The sequence below is a fragment of the Mirounga leonina genome, unplaced genomic scaffold (assembly GCF_011800145.1).
Source record: "Mirounga leonina isolate KUSES-001 unplaced genomic scaffold, KU_Mleo_1.0 Mir_129, whole genome shotgun sequence".
Lineage (NCBI taxonomy): Eukaryota > Metazoa > Chordata > Mammalia > Carnivora > Phocidae > Mirounga > Mirounga leonina.
Window position 1 is genome coordinate 40,649,688 of NW_023270323.1, and position 18,675 is coordinate 40,668,362.

General features: G+C 39.7%; 1 protein-coding gene across 2 annotated transcripts; it reads left to right on the plus strand.

Annotated features, from left to right (window-relative positions):
- The first annotated feature begins 114 nt into the window (after positions 1-114).
- On the plus strand, positions 115-18,166 carry SGCB (sarcoglycan beta). 2 transcript variants are annotated; one of them, XM_035005005.1, is made up of 6 exons: positions 115-182; positions 6,008-6,217; positions 10,030-10,215; positions 10,863-11,054; positions 11,365-11,496; positions 14,769-18,166. In XM_035005005.1, exons 1-6 carry the CDS (start codon positions 141-143, stop codon positions 14,970-14,972), a joined length of 966 nt encoding a protein of 321 aa, XP_034860896.1. In that variant the 5' UTR covers positions 115-140; the 3' UTR covers positions 14,973-18,166. The 2 variants fall into 2 exon arrangements, with proteins under 2 accessions (XP_034860896.1, XP_034860895.1); XM_035005004.1 differs by lacking the exon at positions 115-182 and adding an exon at positions 5,247-5,392.
- The last annotated feature ends 509 nt before the right edge of the window (positions 18,167-18,675 follow it).

Below are 18,675 nucleotides of genomic sequence, written 5' to 3' on the forward strand. Positions count from 1 at the left end.
GGAACCTCCCTTCCCCCGGGCGGGGCTGCGGGGCGGGGGGGGGCGATGGGGGGGGGGGGGCCCCCCCCCCCCGCCGGCCAGGGCGCAGGCGCAGGCGCGCGAGGTGCGGCGGGGAGGGCGGCGGCGCCGGGCGCGGGAAGATGGCGGCGGCGGCGGTGGCGGCGGCGGCGGCGGCCGAGCAGGTCTGGGAGCCCCGCCGCGCTGGGGGCAGGAGGGCCCGGGGAGGCCTGTGGGGTCCGGCGTGGGGCCGGCCGGCGGAGGCCGCGGGCCGGGCTCCGGGGGGCGGAGCGGGCGGCAGGAGCTGTCCGCAACCCGGGATGCTGGCGAGGGCCGGGCGGCGCTGCGGGCAGGGGCTCCGGGTCGATGCGGGGAAGCAGGCGGCGGCTCTCGGCCTGGCCGCCTGCCCCTTGGCCGGGCTGAGGGAGGGTCGCCGCCTGAGGGGCGGGGAGGCGGCCGTGGCAGCCGGGAGCCTGCGCCAGGACGTGCCCGCGTCGGTGGCCCGCGAAGATGCTGGTAAAAATAGCCTCAGCCCCTGGGGGAGGCTCCCCTGACACCAGCCAAGAACCAGTCCGCTGTTGCCTGCGTGTCAGCTTGGGGCCACTGCTTGCGCCTGCCGTCCCCGGTATGCAGGCATCAGGTTTCTCCTCCCGCTTTGGTTTTGGAAATTTGGTCACCAGTTTGAAACTGCGTCCTGTCCAGTTGGTTTAAAATTGTTTTTTTTAATGCTCTATCAAGTATTTCCTGATCTGCATTGTAAACTGGTACCTTAGAGTAGTTTAAAAGACTATTTTCCCCCAAAAGCAAGCTATGCATATGCAGACACATGCATGCATGTATTACATATACATATCTATAGTTGCTAGGGTATTTTGTTGTAATAAAAATAATTTTCATAGTCACTTTTCCCCTTAACTGTTATTTCCCTTTACAAAACTATGATAGGATAGTTTCCTTTGAAAAAGTCTCATTCTGCAACATTTTTGAAAAAATAAATGTAAGTCAAGTTGCCAGCATTCTGTTCTCAGAAAAGACTTTCTTAACGACGTAATTGCTTTATATATCACTGGAACAGTCATTCTAAAGGACATAAAAAAGACTTGAAATCCACCTTCAAGGAACTTAAAGTCAGATTGCCAAATAAATGCAGAGAAATCAGCTGAGGGGGCAAGCTACAGATCATAACAATAAAATAAAATCTAAAGGAATGAGTGAAAGTAAAAGGAGACAAAGCTTCTTGGGGTTGTTGAGATTAAAATTGTTCTTTGGCTTTTCTGATTTCCTACCAGCTCTTGTTTTAGATGGTTCTTTTTTCATCCGCATCACCTATTGATGCTCTGGAGGCTCCACCAAGGTTCTCTTGTTGCTTTACACATAAACTGGGCAATCTGGTCTATTCCTTAGTTTCCACTTCAGAGTTAAACATTTATGTCTCCAGCCTGAACCGAATTTTCCACAGGCACCCCAAACTAAAAAATGTACAAAACTGGATTGCATCATACTTACCGTTAAAAGGGTTACAAACCATCCATTCACTTCGTTAACCTAGCTAGAATCTTGAGAGCTGGACCAGCTTAAGGGAGCACAGAAGGGACCCACACTTGGTTTCATGTTCTGCTGTCCCAGGTGTGATATTTGAACAAAGGGCCCCACATTTTCTTTTTCCTCCAGACTCCACACATTTTGTTAGCAGGTCTCTAGCTGGGAGTCATCTTAGATCCCCTCTGGGTCACACTCACAGCCAATCAATCACCAGGTTCTGTAGTTCTTCGTCTTAATGCCTCTCCCTATCTTCTCTTCATCCAAAGCTCAGTCAAGCCCTCCTTTGGACTCTTAGATAAACCTGATGTTGTTATCTTCATCTCTAAACTCTTCTGTTCCAGTTCATCTCATTTTGGTACATGACTTTGATTTTGCTGTAATGCAAATCTGATTGTATCACTAACCCATTTTAAATTTTCAGTAGTTCCCCATCACCTTCAGGATAAAGTCCATTGTTCTTGACAACTCGAGTACTTATGTCCATTCATTTACTGGCCCCTAACCATATCTCTGACCTTATTTTTTGCCCCATTTCGATACTCATCCTTTTCACCATCCACAGAAACTACCAAAGTTGATTTCACACTGAGATGACTTGTACTCAAAGTTTCCATGCTGTTCCCTCTGCCTGGAATGCCTTTCTCTGTGCTTTTTTTGCCTGGCTAACTCCTGTTTATCCTCCCAAGATGCAAACGAAATCTCAGCCTTTCTTAAAAACCTTCCCCTGATGTGCCTGCTTGCTGGGTAGAGCTACATTCCTCTTCTGTACCCTTTCAGCATTCTGTGCACTTGCTACCACTGCATTTGCCGTGTTAAACTGCCGTTGTTAGTGACCCGGTCTGTCTACTCTCCTGGCCTGTAAGGAAGTTCACTGAGGGTAGGTGCTATGTTTGGCTTGTCTTGATGATCCGGGGCATTTGGCATATAGTAACTATTCAATAAGTTATAAATGTATCAAACTGAATAACAATGTACATGAATTGGCAGAGAAAAGAATGTATCCCAGGAGGGATCAAATTTGTCCTGTCTCTCTTTTATGTAGACCTTTATTCAAGCCCTGACTTTTAAATTGCCCATACTGCGTCTGTGAAAATTAGAGGAAAACATACCTCCCTTAAGGTATTCTGTACCTTCAGCCAAGAAGTATCAAAATGCATATTCCAGGGCGCCTGGGTGGCTCAGTTGGTTAAGCGACTGCCTTCGGCTCAGGTCATGATCCCCGGGTCCTGGGATCGAGTCCCGCATCGGGCTCCCAGCTCAGCAGGAAGCCTGCTTCTCCCTCTCCCACTCCCCCTGCTTGTGTTCCTGCTCTCACTGTCTCTGTCTCTGTCAAATAAATAAATAAAATCTTAAAAAAAAAAAAATAAGAAAACCTTTAAAAAAAAAATGCATATTCCACTCTAGGAGGTCAGCGGTATCACTGTACCCTCACAGATGTTGTGCCTCATGCAGACACACAACCTACACAACACTCAACAACCTGTTGTGTGAAAAATCTGGTGAGTAGATGGAATTGTCTTCTATAGAGCCTTCTTTACTGCTTTGTGGAATTACAAAAATTGTATCTGCTGCATTACTCACAATGATTATTCGCGTCTCTTTCTATTTTCCATAAGCCCTTAACCAGCCTGCTACCTCTGCCACCATGATAAGATTCCAGTAGCCTTCTCCACTCTTTCTTGGCAGATGGCCTTGCCTTCCACATCCCAAAGAAAAAGAAGAATGTTTTCTCTCTTGAGTGTGAACTGTTTCATTGAAATGGGAGCCTATCCTTAAAGCTTATTCTTTTCTCATTTATTCTGTATCACTTTCTTTCCTGTTCCTAGAGGGTCTCATTTCCTACATTATCCTGCCCTGTTGTGAGATCTTTGGTCTTTGCCCCTCTTGGCATCTTTCCCTCTGCCATCAAACATACAAGTCTTTCCCCAAATTGGGGGGTGATGATGGTTACTAACAGCAACAACAAAAGTACAGTTTTCCTCTGACAGTACATAATTCTTTAGCTACAGTCTTCTCTTTTTCCTCTTTTCTCTTTCTGGACTGGAAAATAGATGTATACATGTGGCATCTTTTCGGACTTACCAGCTTACCAATTTGCTACTCAGAGTTCGCCTTTGAAGGTTATAGAAGCACTTCTTGGCAAAGCAAGTTGAGCAACACTGCACATTCTTGGTTTTCTTACTATTCATTGTATTTCTCATTTTCTACTGTAGCTGCACATTTAAATTTTCCCAAGACTGTGTCCTTGGCTCTTTGTTCTCTTTCCTGTATGCTGTTTTTTACAGTAAACTGATGCTCTCTCATGGATTTAATTTACCTAGAGGCTAGGGACTCTCAAATCTGTATCTCTAGTCCTGACTGATCTAATACCCATTCCATCCTTCCCCTTGCCTTTGAGTCATGTGGTTATTTCTCATTTAGTTTAAGTGCAACATATGTAGACTCTTCTCCCTCCTCCATTCCCCGTATTTAGCTAGTCACCATTCAGTAAACTTGAGATTCTTTGAAGCTGGCTGCAGATTCAGTCAGCTCCTCTCACGAAGTATGTTTTTAACTTTTTTTTTTTTTTTTTTTTTGAGAGAGAGAGAATGAGAGACAGAGAGCATGAGAGGGAGGAGGGTCAGAGGGAGAAGCAGACTCCCTGCCGAGCAGAGAGCCCGATGCAGGACTCGATCCCGGGACTCCAGGATCATGACCTGAGCCGAAGGCAGTCGCTTAACCAACTGAGCCACCCAGGCGCCCTCACGAAGTATGTTTTTAACCTATCCTTTTTCATCCCGAGTTTAGGCCCTCATTACCTTGTTACCTCAAACCTCCATTACGACAACATCCCCAACAGCCTACTCACTGGTAGTCCTGTTTCCTCTCTCTCCTACAAACACCTACACATTTAGCACCCTGAAAAGTATGTCATTCCAGGGACTCCCAGTTAAACAGACAGAAAGACTAGAATTTGTACCCAGCAGTCCAAGAATTTTCTCAGCCTGCCCTACTTCTCCCTGCGTTGCCGGCTCTGGCCCACCTACTTTCTGTTTCTTGAAAACAAGTGTGAAGCCATCCTGCGTCTCCTCCCGTTGAACCCCACAGCATATATTGGCCATACTACTGATTCTGGCACCTGAACAGACCGAATACATTATTGCATTGCTAACTATTTTATACCCAAATCACATTTGTAATAGCTAGAGAATAAGGATCCTGTCCTATATTTCTTTAGTATTCCTATTTGTGGTATTAGTGTTTAAACATAAAATATTTAATAAATGCCTACTCAATAAATAAGTTTTCCCAGAGCTCTAAAATATATGTAAGTTGGGCAGAACCCATTTTGTGTTCATGAGGTATTACCAAAAATGTTATTCAACCATAGCCTAAGTTAGTGGTTCTCAAACTTTTTGGTCTCAGGTTATTTTTATGCCCTTAAAAGTTAACTGAGGGGGCACCTGGGTGGCTCAGTTGGTTAAGCGACTGCCTTCGGCTCAGGTCATGATCCTGGAGTCCCGGGATCGAGTCCCACATCGGGCTCCCTGCTCAGCAGGGGGTCTGCTTCTCCCTCTGACCCTCTTCCCTCTCATGCTCTCTGTCTCTCATTCTCTCTCTCTCAAATAAATAAATGAAATCTTTAAAAAAAATAAAAAAAAAAAGTTAACTGAGGATCCCAAAGAATTTTTGTTTATGTGGGTTATATTCATTGATATTTACCATATTAAAAATTAAACCTGAGAAAATTTGCAACACAGGAATACACAAGCACACATTCCGTTAGCTGTTAGAGCATTGATGTCATCACATGCAGTCATTTAGCCTCTGGAAAACTCCACTGAACATTCATGAGAGAAGGAGAGTAAGAAAGGTAAATAACATCTTGGTATTATTTTGAACATAGTTTGTACTCTCCAGGCTCCTGTAAGGGTTCAGGGGGCTTCTGCTGGTCTCCCCTGCCCATACTTTGAAAACTGCTGATCTAGGATAATGTTAGCTTTAGCCAATTGGGGTGATAAATAGCAAAGTGTGTCAGCCTTTCCAAATTCTTTTCTTATAAATGAAAAAAAAAATATATATATATATATATATATGATATCTATCTATTTATTTATATATATATATATAAAATGAAACAAATCACTATAAATCATTAGTTAAAAAGAAGATGACCCACTGTGGAATGTATATGTCAACTCTTCCCCCAGATGAGCTAGCTGTACACTTTAGGGACACTGGGACTGTTCAAAGCAAAGGGTGGAAATGTGTTATCAAAGAGTCACACTAAAAGGTTCTTCTCCACTACCCCTCTAAGCATACTAATGTCCTGACTTGGAGCCTACAACTCAGCATGACTTAAAGTTTATTCATGGAAAATATGTCACTAATCAGTTCAGCTTTCTTTCATTAAGAATTTGCGCTTCATAAATAGGTGCATTGCAAAGAGTAGGTATGGCTGTTCCATGGTTTTGTATTTTGTTTTTAGCAAAGTTCCAATGGTCCTGTAAAGAAGTCCATGCGTGAGAAGGCTGTCGAGAGAAGGAACGTCAATAAGGAGCACAATAGTAATTTCAAAGCTGGATATATTCCAATTGATGAAGATCGCCTCCATAAAACGGGATTGAGAGGGAGAAAGGGCAATTTAGCCATCTGTGTCATTATCCTCTTGTTTATCCTGGCTGTCATCAATTTAATTGTAAGTATGTGGTACAGAATTTTCTTTTTTTTAATTACCATGGGGAATTTTTTAGTGAAATCATGGACTTTGTTTCTATAATTTCTTTTGAAACCCTCTTACTTTCTGCTTTTCTGTACATGTTTTATCCCTTACTAAGTTTTTTTAGATGCACAATCACCCTTCACAGTGTGTACAAAGAGCCCCTGACTTGCTTACTGTCCAAAATATTGTCTAACAGAATCCTGTTTTCCGAATTTCACACCCAAGAACACATTTTATCAGATGTTTCTTCTTCGGATATATACTTTGAAAAACAACAGGAGATTCCATCTTTTACACACTTATAGAAAAGACCACTGGCCTTTTTTTAATTTATTATTAAAGTGTGGTTAACATACAGTGTTGTTATTAGTTTCAGGTGTACAACACAAGGGATTCGACAGTTCTATACATTACTCAGTGCTCACTGTAAGTGTAGTCACTATCTGTCACCATATAGTGTTATTACAACGTTATTGACTATATTCCCTATGCTGTACTTTGCATCTCTGTGACTTACTTTATAAGTCTGTGCCTCTTCTTATTGAGTTGTCATAAATGTGTTATATATTTTAAAAACCTAGTATGCTAGTATTACCATGTATTAATTTTATTTAATATATATATTCATGGAATATTCCCTTTAAAGGACTTAACTTTTGAAAGGGTAGAGTCAGCTAGGTAGAAGAGACCTTTGCCATCATGACTTTATTGCCTTCACCTCTCCTAAAAAATATAATCCTTTCTGTTTTCATTCAGCTTTGCCTAAATTTAGTCTTACCTCCTCAACCAGATTTTGAAATTGTAAACCCTTGTTTGACAGCAGAAGGTAATGTTTTGTAGTCTTAAGTCTCTGTTGTCAAAGAAGGAAAGGATCTGGTAGGCCAGTTTACACTAAAGTGCTGAAGACCCAGTATGTTGCCTTTTCCAAAGATACTTGCTTTTCTAAAGAAGAAGACTTAATCCAAGGTTGTAACTATCTGAGGGTTAAACTTGAACCCCTCTGGCATGTGTGTAGATGACATATTCAGAGGGTGGCTATTGGTATACTAATGACTGATGAACATGGGCTACAGTTCTAAAGTGATTCCATTTATTTTTATTTTTGACTTCTAATGCTTTTAAGCCAGTCCTTTATATTTTATGTACATCCAAAACGTTTGTGTCTAATTCTTCCCTTACATTGGAAAGAGCTGGTACTGTAAATAGTTTACTAGGAGCATATGTTCTGAATTTATCTTATTTTATACATTTTGTTGTTGTTGGAAACTTCTGGTTAAGATGGCAAAATGAAGACATTTTTATCCCCTTCCTCTTTAAAAAGCTCATCCGAAGGTGACAATGTCAAGAAACAGAAATATCTTGAAAGAACGTGAGAGGCAACCAAATCCTAAACCATAATATATGAAGACAAAAAAGCAGGAGGCGAAATGGCAGCTAACTTACCAGAGAAGAAACTGCTTCTGTGTGTTGGGGACGGGGCTACAGAGTGTGTTGGTGAAAGTGCCATGCAGAATCATCAGGAATGGAAATACAAGTACCATGAAAAGCAGGAGTGAGGCAGGAACTGAAACAGCTTTTTGAGAACCCTGTAGAAGGAGCCATGAGATCCCTAGCCTTCCTGTCCCTTCCAGCCAGCAGTTAGGCAACCTTGCCCCCTAGCCCCACACGGTATGTTATAGAAGGGAGAGGATTCTTCCTGTCTGAGAATGCTACGCAGAGGAGGGTAGGGATGGGTTTCCATGCTGGAAGCGGGGAAGTCTGAATCCTGAGCGCTGAGACTCCGTTTCCCAGATCTCTAGCTCTTTTCTCAGCCTCTGTCTCCAGCTCCCTGGCACCAGGCTTATGTCCTCCAGGCGAGAGATGAAATAGCCTGCCCTGGAGCAACCGAAGCATCTGGAGAAAAAACCTGTAGATACTGACACTTGGCAGGTCCCAGTGAAAAAGCCACCTAATCTCCTACCGTTTAGCCTGTCACAAGCCCCACCCCACACAGAGAACTTTCTGTGCACTTCTTTAAACCTCACTGTTAAATATGAACACTGAGTCACCAGGGATCAATGGATTTTTTGGGAAGCTCCCAGAATTGAAAAATGATGGAGACCAAAAACACACCAACCATGGGGAAAATAGGAATTCGGGGAGATAGAGAAAATACAATGAATGACAGAAAACTTAAAAAACTAAAACCAATATCTTCAGAGAAATGAGAGAATATTACATCCACAAAACAAGAGTAACATGCCATTAAAAAGGAGCAATTAAAGAATAAGGAAGAACTTGTAGAAATACATAAGAATGGATGGATAGATGGAGAGAGAAAGCGATTAGAAGATAAAGAAAAAGAACCCTTCCAGAAAGGTCAACAGAATTAAAGAATCAATCCAGGAAGTGTCACATTCTGTTAATAGGAGTTTCAGAAAGAGATAAGAAAGAACACTGGGGAGAAAGTTATCAAATAAATGAACCAAGAAAATTTCCTAGAACAGATTGAAAACTACCATTCTGGGTCCAGTGTCATGCATGAAAAAGAATCACACCAAGGCCATTCCTGTGAAATTTAAGAAAACTGGGGATAAAGAGAAGATCCTAAAATCTTCCAGAGGAAAAATAGAAACAGGTTATGTATGAAGAATACAACAAAATCAGAGGCGTTGGACCTCTCAAATGCAGCCCTACAAACCAGACAGCAAGACAGCAAGGGCCTTCAAAATTCAGAGAGAAAGTAACACCAAACCTAGAAATGTCTATCAAGCTAGACTATTAATCAAATGTGAGGGCTTATGTGGACATTTTTTAACCATGCACACTCAAAATTTCCTTCATACGTATTCCTTCTAAGGAGGCCACTGGAGGAGGTGCTCACCGCAAGAAGGCACTAACTCCCAGAAAGCTGAAGGTAGGGATGCAGGAAACTGGGTATCCAGCGCGAGAGAAAGACAGAAGGAAACTCCAGCATGAAAGCAAAGGAGAAGTTCGCAGTTACAGCTGTGTCGCAGACGCAGGGGGAACAGTCCAGATTGGAGCAAGAAGACCAGAGTTCCAACAAGCTTTCCTGAGAGAAAAAAATAGAACTCATAGAATAAACTATCTGAGAGGTTTGGACTCTGAGAACCTTTTACTGAGTGTCATTTTATAGAAACATTGGAGGTTTTGAAAAGATTCAGTCGGGTTTTCAAAGAAACTAAGCAAATGTGGTCCAGTGCTAAAGAAAGACAAATATGAAACTCTAAGAGACGCAGAGTACAAGAAAGGAAGTGCTCTCTTAGTTACAGTATTTGGCTTAGCAGTGAACAGTACTTACATGGTTGCAATACTAAAATACTGAACCTGGGTCTTGCCAGCACTTGAGATGGGAGCCGGGGGAGAAGAAATATAAATGAGATAAATTCTCATCTGCTAAAGTAGGAAATTAATAGATAAAACCTCAAATTGATGAGTGAGGAAATAATATATCACTTAAAAATCTGGAATAAATTCTAAATGAAATACCTAAAATTGTTGTAAGTGGCTGTTGCCAGACAAGATGTGGAGAGAGCAGAAGAAATAAGAAACTGCTCTTTTAGCACTTTTTGACTTTTAGCTATTTGCCTGTAATACCTTGATAAAAATAAAATGGGTTTTGTTTATAAGTGGAAAACCAATTGATGTGTTCAAATCACTCATGAGACATCTTCACTGATGAGACATCTTAAGGAATTTTAATCCTTTGGCAATTACCTTTTCTGTTTGTTTTCTAATTATGTTAAATGTATGTTACCTATTAGCAGGGGTCTTGTTTTCTATTTTAGATAATACTTGTTATCTGGGCTGTGATTCGCATCGGACCAAATGGCTGCGACAGTATGGAGTTTCATGAAAGTGGCCTGCTTCGTTTTAAGCAAGTGTCTGACATGGGAGTTATACATCCTCTTTATAAGAGCACCGTAGGAGGAAGGCGAAATGAAAACTTGGTTATCACTGGCAACAACCAGCCTGTAAGTTACCATATCAGTTGAGGGACATTAGAGAAAAATTCTTTGTAAAAACCTAGAGTTGATTATTGGAAATGGGTATTTTTCTTGAGAGAATATTCACAAGCATATTTAATAATATTGTTGGTCTTATAATCTGTTAATATTACATGCTTTCTTAATATCTTAATATGGTAGTAGCATTTTCTGTAATAGATTAATTACTCTAAGAATAGAGTGTTCTCTTTATCCTCCATGCACGGTAACCAGCAAACAAAGGTTGGAATACCCTGTACTTTCTGGGAGTCTAGAAGGGAATATGCCAGTCGGGTCAGTGGCAGCCCATGCCAAGTGGCTGCCGTAACATAGGTTCTCAATGGACTAGAACCCCAAGGAGGTAATCTTACCATCCCCTGCCCATCTTAGGTCCAGGTCTGTCTATATGTCCTATTGTGACCCATGGATTTGTGCAGAGTAGTGTAAGCAAACAAGCGTATAAACCCTCATGTGAAAGAACTCTTTTCCCAAGTAGATAGAGAGGGGACAGACAGATGCAGTGAAAATTATTTGAAGTTAGTCTGTTATTATAAAGTGTTTTTGATAATGTTCTTGATGAATTTTGGATGCTGTCTCCTTTGAAAACATATTCATGATAAAGTGTTTTCCTGAAGATTGTTTTTCAGCAAGGGACAACAAAGCTCAGTGTAGAAAAGAACAAAACTTCTATTACAAGTGACATTGGTATGCAGTTTTTTGACCCAAGGACTCAGAATATCTTATTCAGCACAGACTATGAAACTCACGAGTTTCATTTGCCAAGTGGAGTGAAAAGTCTGAATGTTCAAAAAGCATCTACTGAAAGGGTATGATTTATTTTGTTTACTTTATTAATGGAAGAGAATTACAGTCTAAAGTTACAAAGCGGGTGGGGAGTTTTGCTGTTTTATAGTGATGTGAAAGAATAAATTCTGGAATAGTGGGGAGGATTGATTAATTCTAGATTTGTCATCTGATCATTATCAAGTCACGTCTCTCTATCTCAACACCTATAAAATGTGACTGAAAACACTTGCCTTTCATATTCCATGGCTGAAACTCCTGTTCCTCTGTCTCTGATAATGATTCTCACTTTAATTTAGAAACGCTTTTTATTACTTTTTTTTAAATTTTCAGATTACCAGCAATGCTACTAGTGACTTAAATATAAAAGTTGACGGGCGTGCTATCGTGCGTGGAAATGAAGGTGTATTCATTATGGGGAAAACCATTGAATTTCACATGGGTGGTAATATGGAGTTAAAGGCAGTGAGTATTTCTTAAGAATTTTAGAGAATTATTAGATTCTTGAGCACATAAATCTATATGTGGAATAGTATACACTTATTAAAAATGGTAATGTAGTTGTATATTTTTTGACATGGAAAGATGTTCAAAATGCACTTTAAAGTGAAAGAAAGTTACAGTTTGTGAAATATCTCATTTTCATTTTTCAATACATATGTACGTTTATAAAAACCTGGAAGGGTATGCCAAAATGTCAACAATGGTTGGCTGTGGGTAGCAGGATAACAGATGACTTTAATTTTATTTTTCTTTCTGCTTGCCTCTTGTTTTCTAAAAAAATTTTTATAACATGATACCTATATTATTTTAAAAGGCAAAAATAAATTTCCAAAATTCTGGAAGAATTCTCAAAGTAAGAATTATCATAGGAAGTATCCATTCCCTGAAGTTGTTGGAGTTTTTTTTAATTAAAGATTTTTCATGCCCTTTCCTGAGTTTTATACCTAGCTATGTGAAAATCAATTAGCAAATGTATAAAATGTATTTTATTTACCCATCTATTATTAACTGCAAAGGAAAATGATTTTGCCTTTATTATAGCTATTGAAAAGTGAAGCTTTGTCCTTCACAGATTATATCTGAACTTCAGTAGGTAACATATCTCATATAAGGGAGCCAGAAATCCAAAAACGGTTTACCTGCTCACAGTTTTGATCAAAGCATATTTATTCAAAATGTCTTTGGCCACCTGCTATATGCCGCTTAACTAAAGCTAATTAAATTTATTTTACCCAAGCATCATATATGACAAAAATAAACTTAAATCTAAGGACTTGTAAAATAATTATTTCTTTTATTTAAATTTAATTTAATTTAGAAAAAATAAGCTTTAAAAAATTAAGTTTTCCATTTTCATAAATAGCTTTCTCCTCTAAAACACATATTACAATTTCTAAATAATAAAGATAAACATAAATGTGTTTCTTGCCAGAAACTCAATAGCAATACTGAGTATTTTTTGCATGTATTATAGTTAGAAGCCATTCCTCTGAGAGAATAGTGTTGAAGAACGGCCACAGTGGGGCTATTCTTCTCAGCACTGGAAACTCAAAGAAGCAAGAGGTGTGATAGATTTGCATATAGCCATTAGCAAGTTACCTAAATCTTTTCTTTCTTTCTACCTGAAAATTCTGTCTGTTGATAGGGGAAATATTAAGATACTTTGAAATACATATACATTCATACCAGTTTCTCCACAGTTAAAGAAAAACAAGCCCACGGTACTGAAAAGATAATTAGCTTTATAATCCAGTTAATATCAGTGGCTAGCTTCTAAGTGTATAGCTAATTATTTAAAAAAAATTTTTTTTTTTAATTTTATCAAACGCATTTAAAGAAATAACTGCTCTCGCAATTTAAAGAAAGTGAAATTAAATGACCACAAGATGGCAATATTGGAACAAAATTTCAAACTTCATCACTTAAGGATTCTGTTTATTCCATATGCATAATAACACTACATAGTCAAGTAGCTATTTCCATTTCTTCAAACCCAACTTTGTCTTATTGCTTTGAATGCCTTCTATAACCTGATGACTCTCAAATTTGGAACTCCTGCTTTAATCTCTCCTCTGAACTAAGACTCACATACCCAGATGACTTTGTACCTTCTCCACTCCAGTGCATAATAGGCATCTCAAATTCAACAAGTCCAAAATCTTCATACCCTCCCTCTCTCCCCAGATATGCCTTTCTTTCAGTGTTCCCATCTTGTTAAATGGTGCCCATCAGTCCATCAGAAAAGCCTTCTGGCTCTACCTTCAAAAGATAAGAGTCTGGCTGCTTCTCATTGCCTCCACCACCACCACCGATGGTATAAACCACCAACCACATCCTACTGCACTGTTAGAACAGCTTTCTAAATGGTGAATGCTTCCTCATTCGCCCCTGTAGTCCTCTATACAGCAGCCGGAGTGATCCTTTCTCAGAGATCACATCACTTCCACATTCAGATCCCTCCAAATGGCTTCTCATCTAATTGGGGATAAAACTCAAAGTCCATTCCCTTCCCTAACATGTCTGGCCCTGAGTTATTTTTTTGACTCATCTACCAGTCGACTCCCTTGTGCTCTCTGCTTTAGCCGCACTGGCTTCTACAGGTTCCTCGAACACTAGCACATCTTCACACGGGGGCTTTTGCGTGTATTGGGTCCTCTGCCCAAAGGGCCCTTCCCCAGTTGCCCACATGGCTTACTCATATCAGCCAGTTTCCACTGCACTGTGACCTTACCAGAGAGGCCTTCCCTGACCACCCTATGTAAACAGAGCCCTTGCCTGGTCACTCTCTCTCTGCTTACCTTTTTTCCTCCAGTGATGTTTTATTTATTTTACCTGTTCACGTGTTTATTGTCTGCCCCTCCCCATTAAAATGTCAACTGTATGAGAACTCAGACTTAGCTCTCTGTTGATTGCTATATCCTCAGCACCTAAAATAGTATCTAGCACATAGTAGACATTGAATAATTATTTTTTGAATGAGTGAAAAGAAGAACAGGAAAGAGGGAGGAAAGAAGGGAGAGCCAGACTTAGGAGTTCCCCCCCAAAAAGGGCCTACAGTTCAAGAATGTTCCTGAAACGGTGGGCTTGAAGAAGAGAACCTTGAGGTGGTTTTCTTTGAGTGCCTGGTCTTCAGAATTATCTGGTTTGAATCTTCATTTGTGGTGTTGTAAAAACATTAGAAATTAGGGCGCCTGGGTGGCTCAGATGGTTAAGCGTCTGCCTTCGGCTCAGGTCATGATCCCAGTGTCCTGGGATCGAGTCCCACATCGGGCTCGCTGCTCCTTGGGAGCCTGCTTCTCCCTCTGCCTCTCTCTCTCTCTCTGTCTCTCATGAATAAATAAATAAAATCTTTAAAAAAAAAAACATTAGAAATTAAAATTAATTTTCTGTAGGAGAAAAACAGTCTTTTTCTTTTCATCATCAGAAACCTACCAGTCACTAACTTTGTAAAAACTCTCTTAGGAAGTAACAAATGAAAATTCTCTGTCTTACGTACTTAGGAATTTTGATATAATTTTAATGAAGTGTGTTATAACTATTGATACACTTTATGAGCTAAAGAGGTCACTAGTTGAATCTTGACACTGGTTTTGTTTTCTTTGTTGTTGTTTTGGTCATGACTTTACTGTTTTTTACTACCTATTTTTCTTGTTAATATTCTAAGTTTTTCTTATTAATTTTGTTCTGTCACCACTTGTGGAGGTAAATAAATCATGCCATTATTCTCCTAATAGGAAAACAGCATCATCCTAAATGGAACTGTGATGGTTAGCACAAGTCGCCTACCTGGTTCCTCCAGTGGAGACCAGTTTGGGACTGGCGAGTGGGTGCGGTACAAGCTCTGTGTGTGTGCGGACGGAACGCTCTTCAGGGTACAAGTAACAGGCCAGAACATGGGCTGCCAGATCTCAGACAACCCCTGTGGAGACACTCGCTAAAGGAACCCGGGACTTCAGCAGTGTGTTCAAAGCCTGGCTTGACTGCTTTTAAGAGTGTGCATGCAAGTCATGTTTTTAGAGAGTTTGCAATAACTCTCATTTTATCTACAGAGCACTACTGTATCTATTATATAATCTCCATATTTAAAAGAGCTCTCAGAGAGCCTAAATTTTAATACATTTCGTTAAGTTGCACTGATCTTCAAATTACAGTTCTAAAGTAATTATCAGAAGTGAATACAAGCAAAATTAATCTTTAAAGAAGTGTTTTTAAAATCCTGCTGTTCCTTGTCTAAAGGATAAAGGGCTGAAGCAACTGTTTAGACTTGCTATAAGTAAATTTTGGTACCTAATGGAGATACACCCACTTAAGATGTTTGAAAGGTACTCCATTAATAAATGTTACATGCTCCGTCTTTGGGCTTCTAAGAGAAAAGACAGATTTTTAGTGCATTAATTTTCAGCTGTATTCTCAGTGCAAGTGAAGTCATTAAAGAACTTCACATATGTGAGCTGGTAAGAAACTATGGTTTCTTAGTTTTGCACTAGGATGAAAATACTCTAATAGAATAGATTTTACTTTAATAGAATTTACTTGTTAAATATTGATGAATACTAAGTGTTCACAATGTGGTAGAAATTGAAACACCATCCCAGCTTCAACTGTTAAATCCTGACGACAGCTGAGCATCTGACACATCCTAGGCACTGTCCCAGGCGCTGCATCTGTAACGTCACTGATTCTCACCACAGCTCTGGATGTAGGTGTTACTATCCCAGTGTTTCCCCTTAGGAAACTGAGGATCGGAGAAGTTAAGAAACTTACCTAATGTCACATAGGAAATAGCTGGCCGGGTTGGGATTGGAACTTGCATGTGATTCAAACCTAAATGTACCTGCTTCCAAATACTGTGTTCTTTTTACTATCTGCACAGAAATCTTAATATTTAAAAGTCTAGAAAAATGAACAGAGACTAATTCAAACTTACCTAAGCAGATAAGAATCAAATAAAACAGCCATGCTTACTCTAGTTAAAAAAAAAAATCAGTCTCATGTCAAAAAAAAAAAAATGTCCAACTTCTGTCAGGTTTTAAACTAGCTTAAGCCAATTCCAAAATATTATACTATAGAGAAGTCAAATTAGCCTACTTGTAGGTTACTGCAGTGTCATAACTGAAGGGGTTTGGCACCTGGGAATGCCTGAATTGGGTAAAAGGGTCACTAAGATATTTATACCCTCAGGCCTCAGGGCAACACAGTGAGAAGTGGGAGGCCATGGCCCCAGGCAAGTCTGTGGGCTGGGAATGGCTGGTAGTTCACCCCAGTGTGCCATTCAAATAGCACCCATTGCAGTGTGCACCAGGCCTTGAACAAAGCTGGGCCGCACTGCTGTAAAGGGTGCTGATACAGAAAATTAATCTTTAAGTAACTTTTGAGTAAGTATGAGAACTGATCTCTGCTCCTCATATCACAATCCCATTGTGATTTACAACCCTCAAGCCAGTTGATTTTTAATGTATTTTATATTTGACTTAAAAGGAACTCTGGTATTATTAATCACACACAGAGCATCAGGGGCCGAGTTTTCAAAATAGTTTTGCTGTAAAATAAGCAGTAGAGATAAATCATAAGCCCCACTCTGCATTCAAGTAGAACAGCATTCTGTCGTGGCCACTTTGAACTGTGTAGATAAGAAAATCAAGACAAAAAATTTGCATTCAATCTAGTCACAGTTCTCTCTGATAGAACAACCACATGCCTTAGAGATTATGAATAGTCATTAAAGTGTACTAAAAGATATCGACTTACTATATAATACAGAGTACAGTTTTTAAATGAAGGAAAAAAGTGAACTTTTTTTTTAATTTAAATTCATTTAGCCAACTTACAGTACATCATTAGTTTCAGATGTAGTGTTTAATAATTTATCAGTTGCATATAACACCCATTGCTCATCACATCACGTGCCCTCCTTAATGCCCATTACCCAAAAAGTGAACTTTATGACCTGAGTGTTACTGTTGTGATATTCAGATCTTATTTGAATATATTCAGTGTCATTTCATATTTGATGTTCAGAAAAATCCATTGGAATTTTCATTCACATGCTTAGTATATTTTAATTTTACATTCTTGTCTGCTCTATTTAGATTTGTTTTGAAAGTCTCTTTAAATATTTTTGCAAAAGTCACAAGACACTACAAAGTATTATTTATTGAATATAATTCACAAAGCAATCTATTTTTACTCCTCCTTGAAAAATACTTGTGTTTTTGATACACCTCCATTAAGTGCTTTTAACATGAGAGGGTATTTTGATGTTTTTATAGAACTGATTGTAAAGGTAACAGGTATAGTATTTTAGGACACTTTGCAGGTAGCCCTTGCCTTTTCACTGAGATGTAGACCTGGAAAACTCACTGGAAATGAGATCAAGAACAAACCGTCCATTTCACTTGTGATCTATTTTGCATAATGGAAAAGCTTCAGCTCCTCATTCTCACCACCAGGTGGTATTTTTCAAAAACCAAAAGGTTAACTTTGCCTCTTCTGGTTGTTCATCCCCTGCATTGAGCACTGATAGGAAAAGCAGCAGACTTGGGAAAGTAGATAAAGACAGGCTCTCAGGAGAGGGGGGTAGATATATGCTTGTTTAAATAACCACAGTACTTTAGAGATAGGTTGCAGTGACAAGGGAGACAAATGAAATAAAAGCAAAGTATTTCAGAAACCGTCCAATGGGCAGCTAGGAAAATGCAGACAACACAAGGGAGGGGCTGCCTATATATAGTCTGCAAGATTTAAAAATATCCTTATTTGTATTCTTTTTGCATTATGAAAAAAATGAAATAAATTTTGTGTGATAGTTCTGATGATGAAAGGTGGAAATTCTACCTAGCTTTGAACGAATTTTTTTAAGAAGATAAGAACGTTATGGTGCTAAACTTAACAAAAAAGAGACCATTGAAATGCTGATAATTTTAGTAGTCTTTTAAAAAGTGTTGACACGAGGCCCTATAGCTTGGGGGTTAGAACACTGGTCCTGTAAAAAGTATTGAGGGGGCAAAGACTACAAATTATGCCATTCAAAAACCTATAACTCTGTTTCGGACTGCTACCCTGAGTGTCAGTTAACTCAGTTTGTAATAACTATTAATGATCTCTGTTTACAATAAAGATTCTGTAAATTGTTTGCTGTTGATTTTTTAATGGTTAAAATTCTAGCAGGTTTCTACTTAATCATACAAACATGATGAATTTATAGCTTGAGAATACTTAAATGCATTGGTGTTTATGTAGTCTGTCTGGAATCCTGGAGCTCATAGCTCGAAGCTGTACAGTTCCTGTTTGGATAGTCCTACCCTCTGTGCATTGCAGACTCTCTCTAGTGGCTCCTCCCTTCGTGTCCCAGGGGAATGTGCACACTGTCACTGTGGCAAGAGGCCAGAGCCCGGAAGATGAAAGGGCAAAGGTTTGCCAAGGGCAGGCAGGCTCCAAGGGTGGATGGGTGGAGCCTCAAAGGCTCAGGTCTGAATCCCCACCTGGCTAGATCCAGACAGACCCACTTGAAAACTGCCTGAGGACCTAAGGTATGCCTTAGAAACTGTTACTGTTATGGTGTTCTTCCTACATCTTATCAAACATACCTTCTTCTGCTTTCTTCCTATTGTTTTAACTTCTCTTTTATGGAAGAATGGCCTC

Excerpts from the sequence above, each read along its gene's own strand:
- SGCB (XM_035005004.1), top strand. The coding sequence starts at position 5,330 with ATGCAGTCATTTAGCCTCTGGAAAACTCCACTGAACATTCATGAGAGA. Across the intron at positions 5,393-6,007 it reads AGAGAAGGAGAGTAAGAAAG|CAAAGTTCCAATGGTCCTGT; the intron begins GTAAATAACATC and ends TTTTGTTTTTAG. Across the intron at positions 11,055-11,364 it reads AAAAAGCATCTACTGAAAGG|ATTACCAGCAATGCTACTAG; the intron begins GTATGATTTATT and ends TTAAATTTTCAG.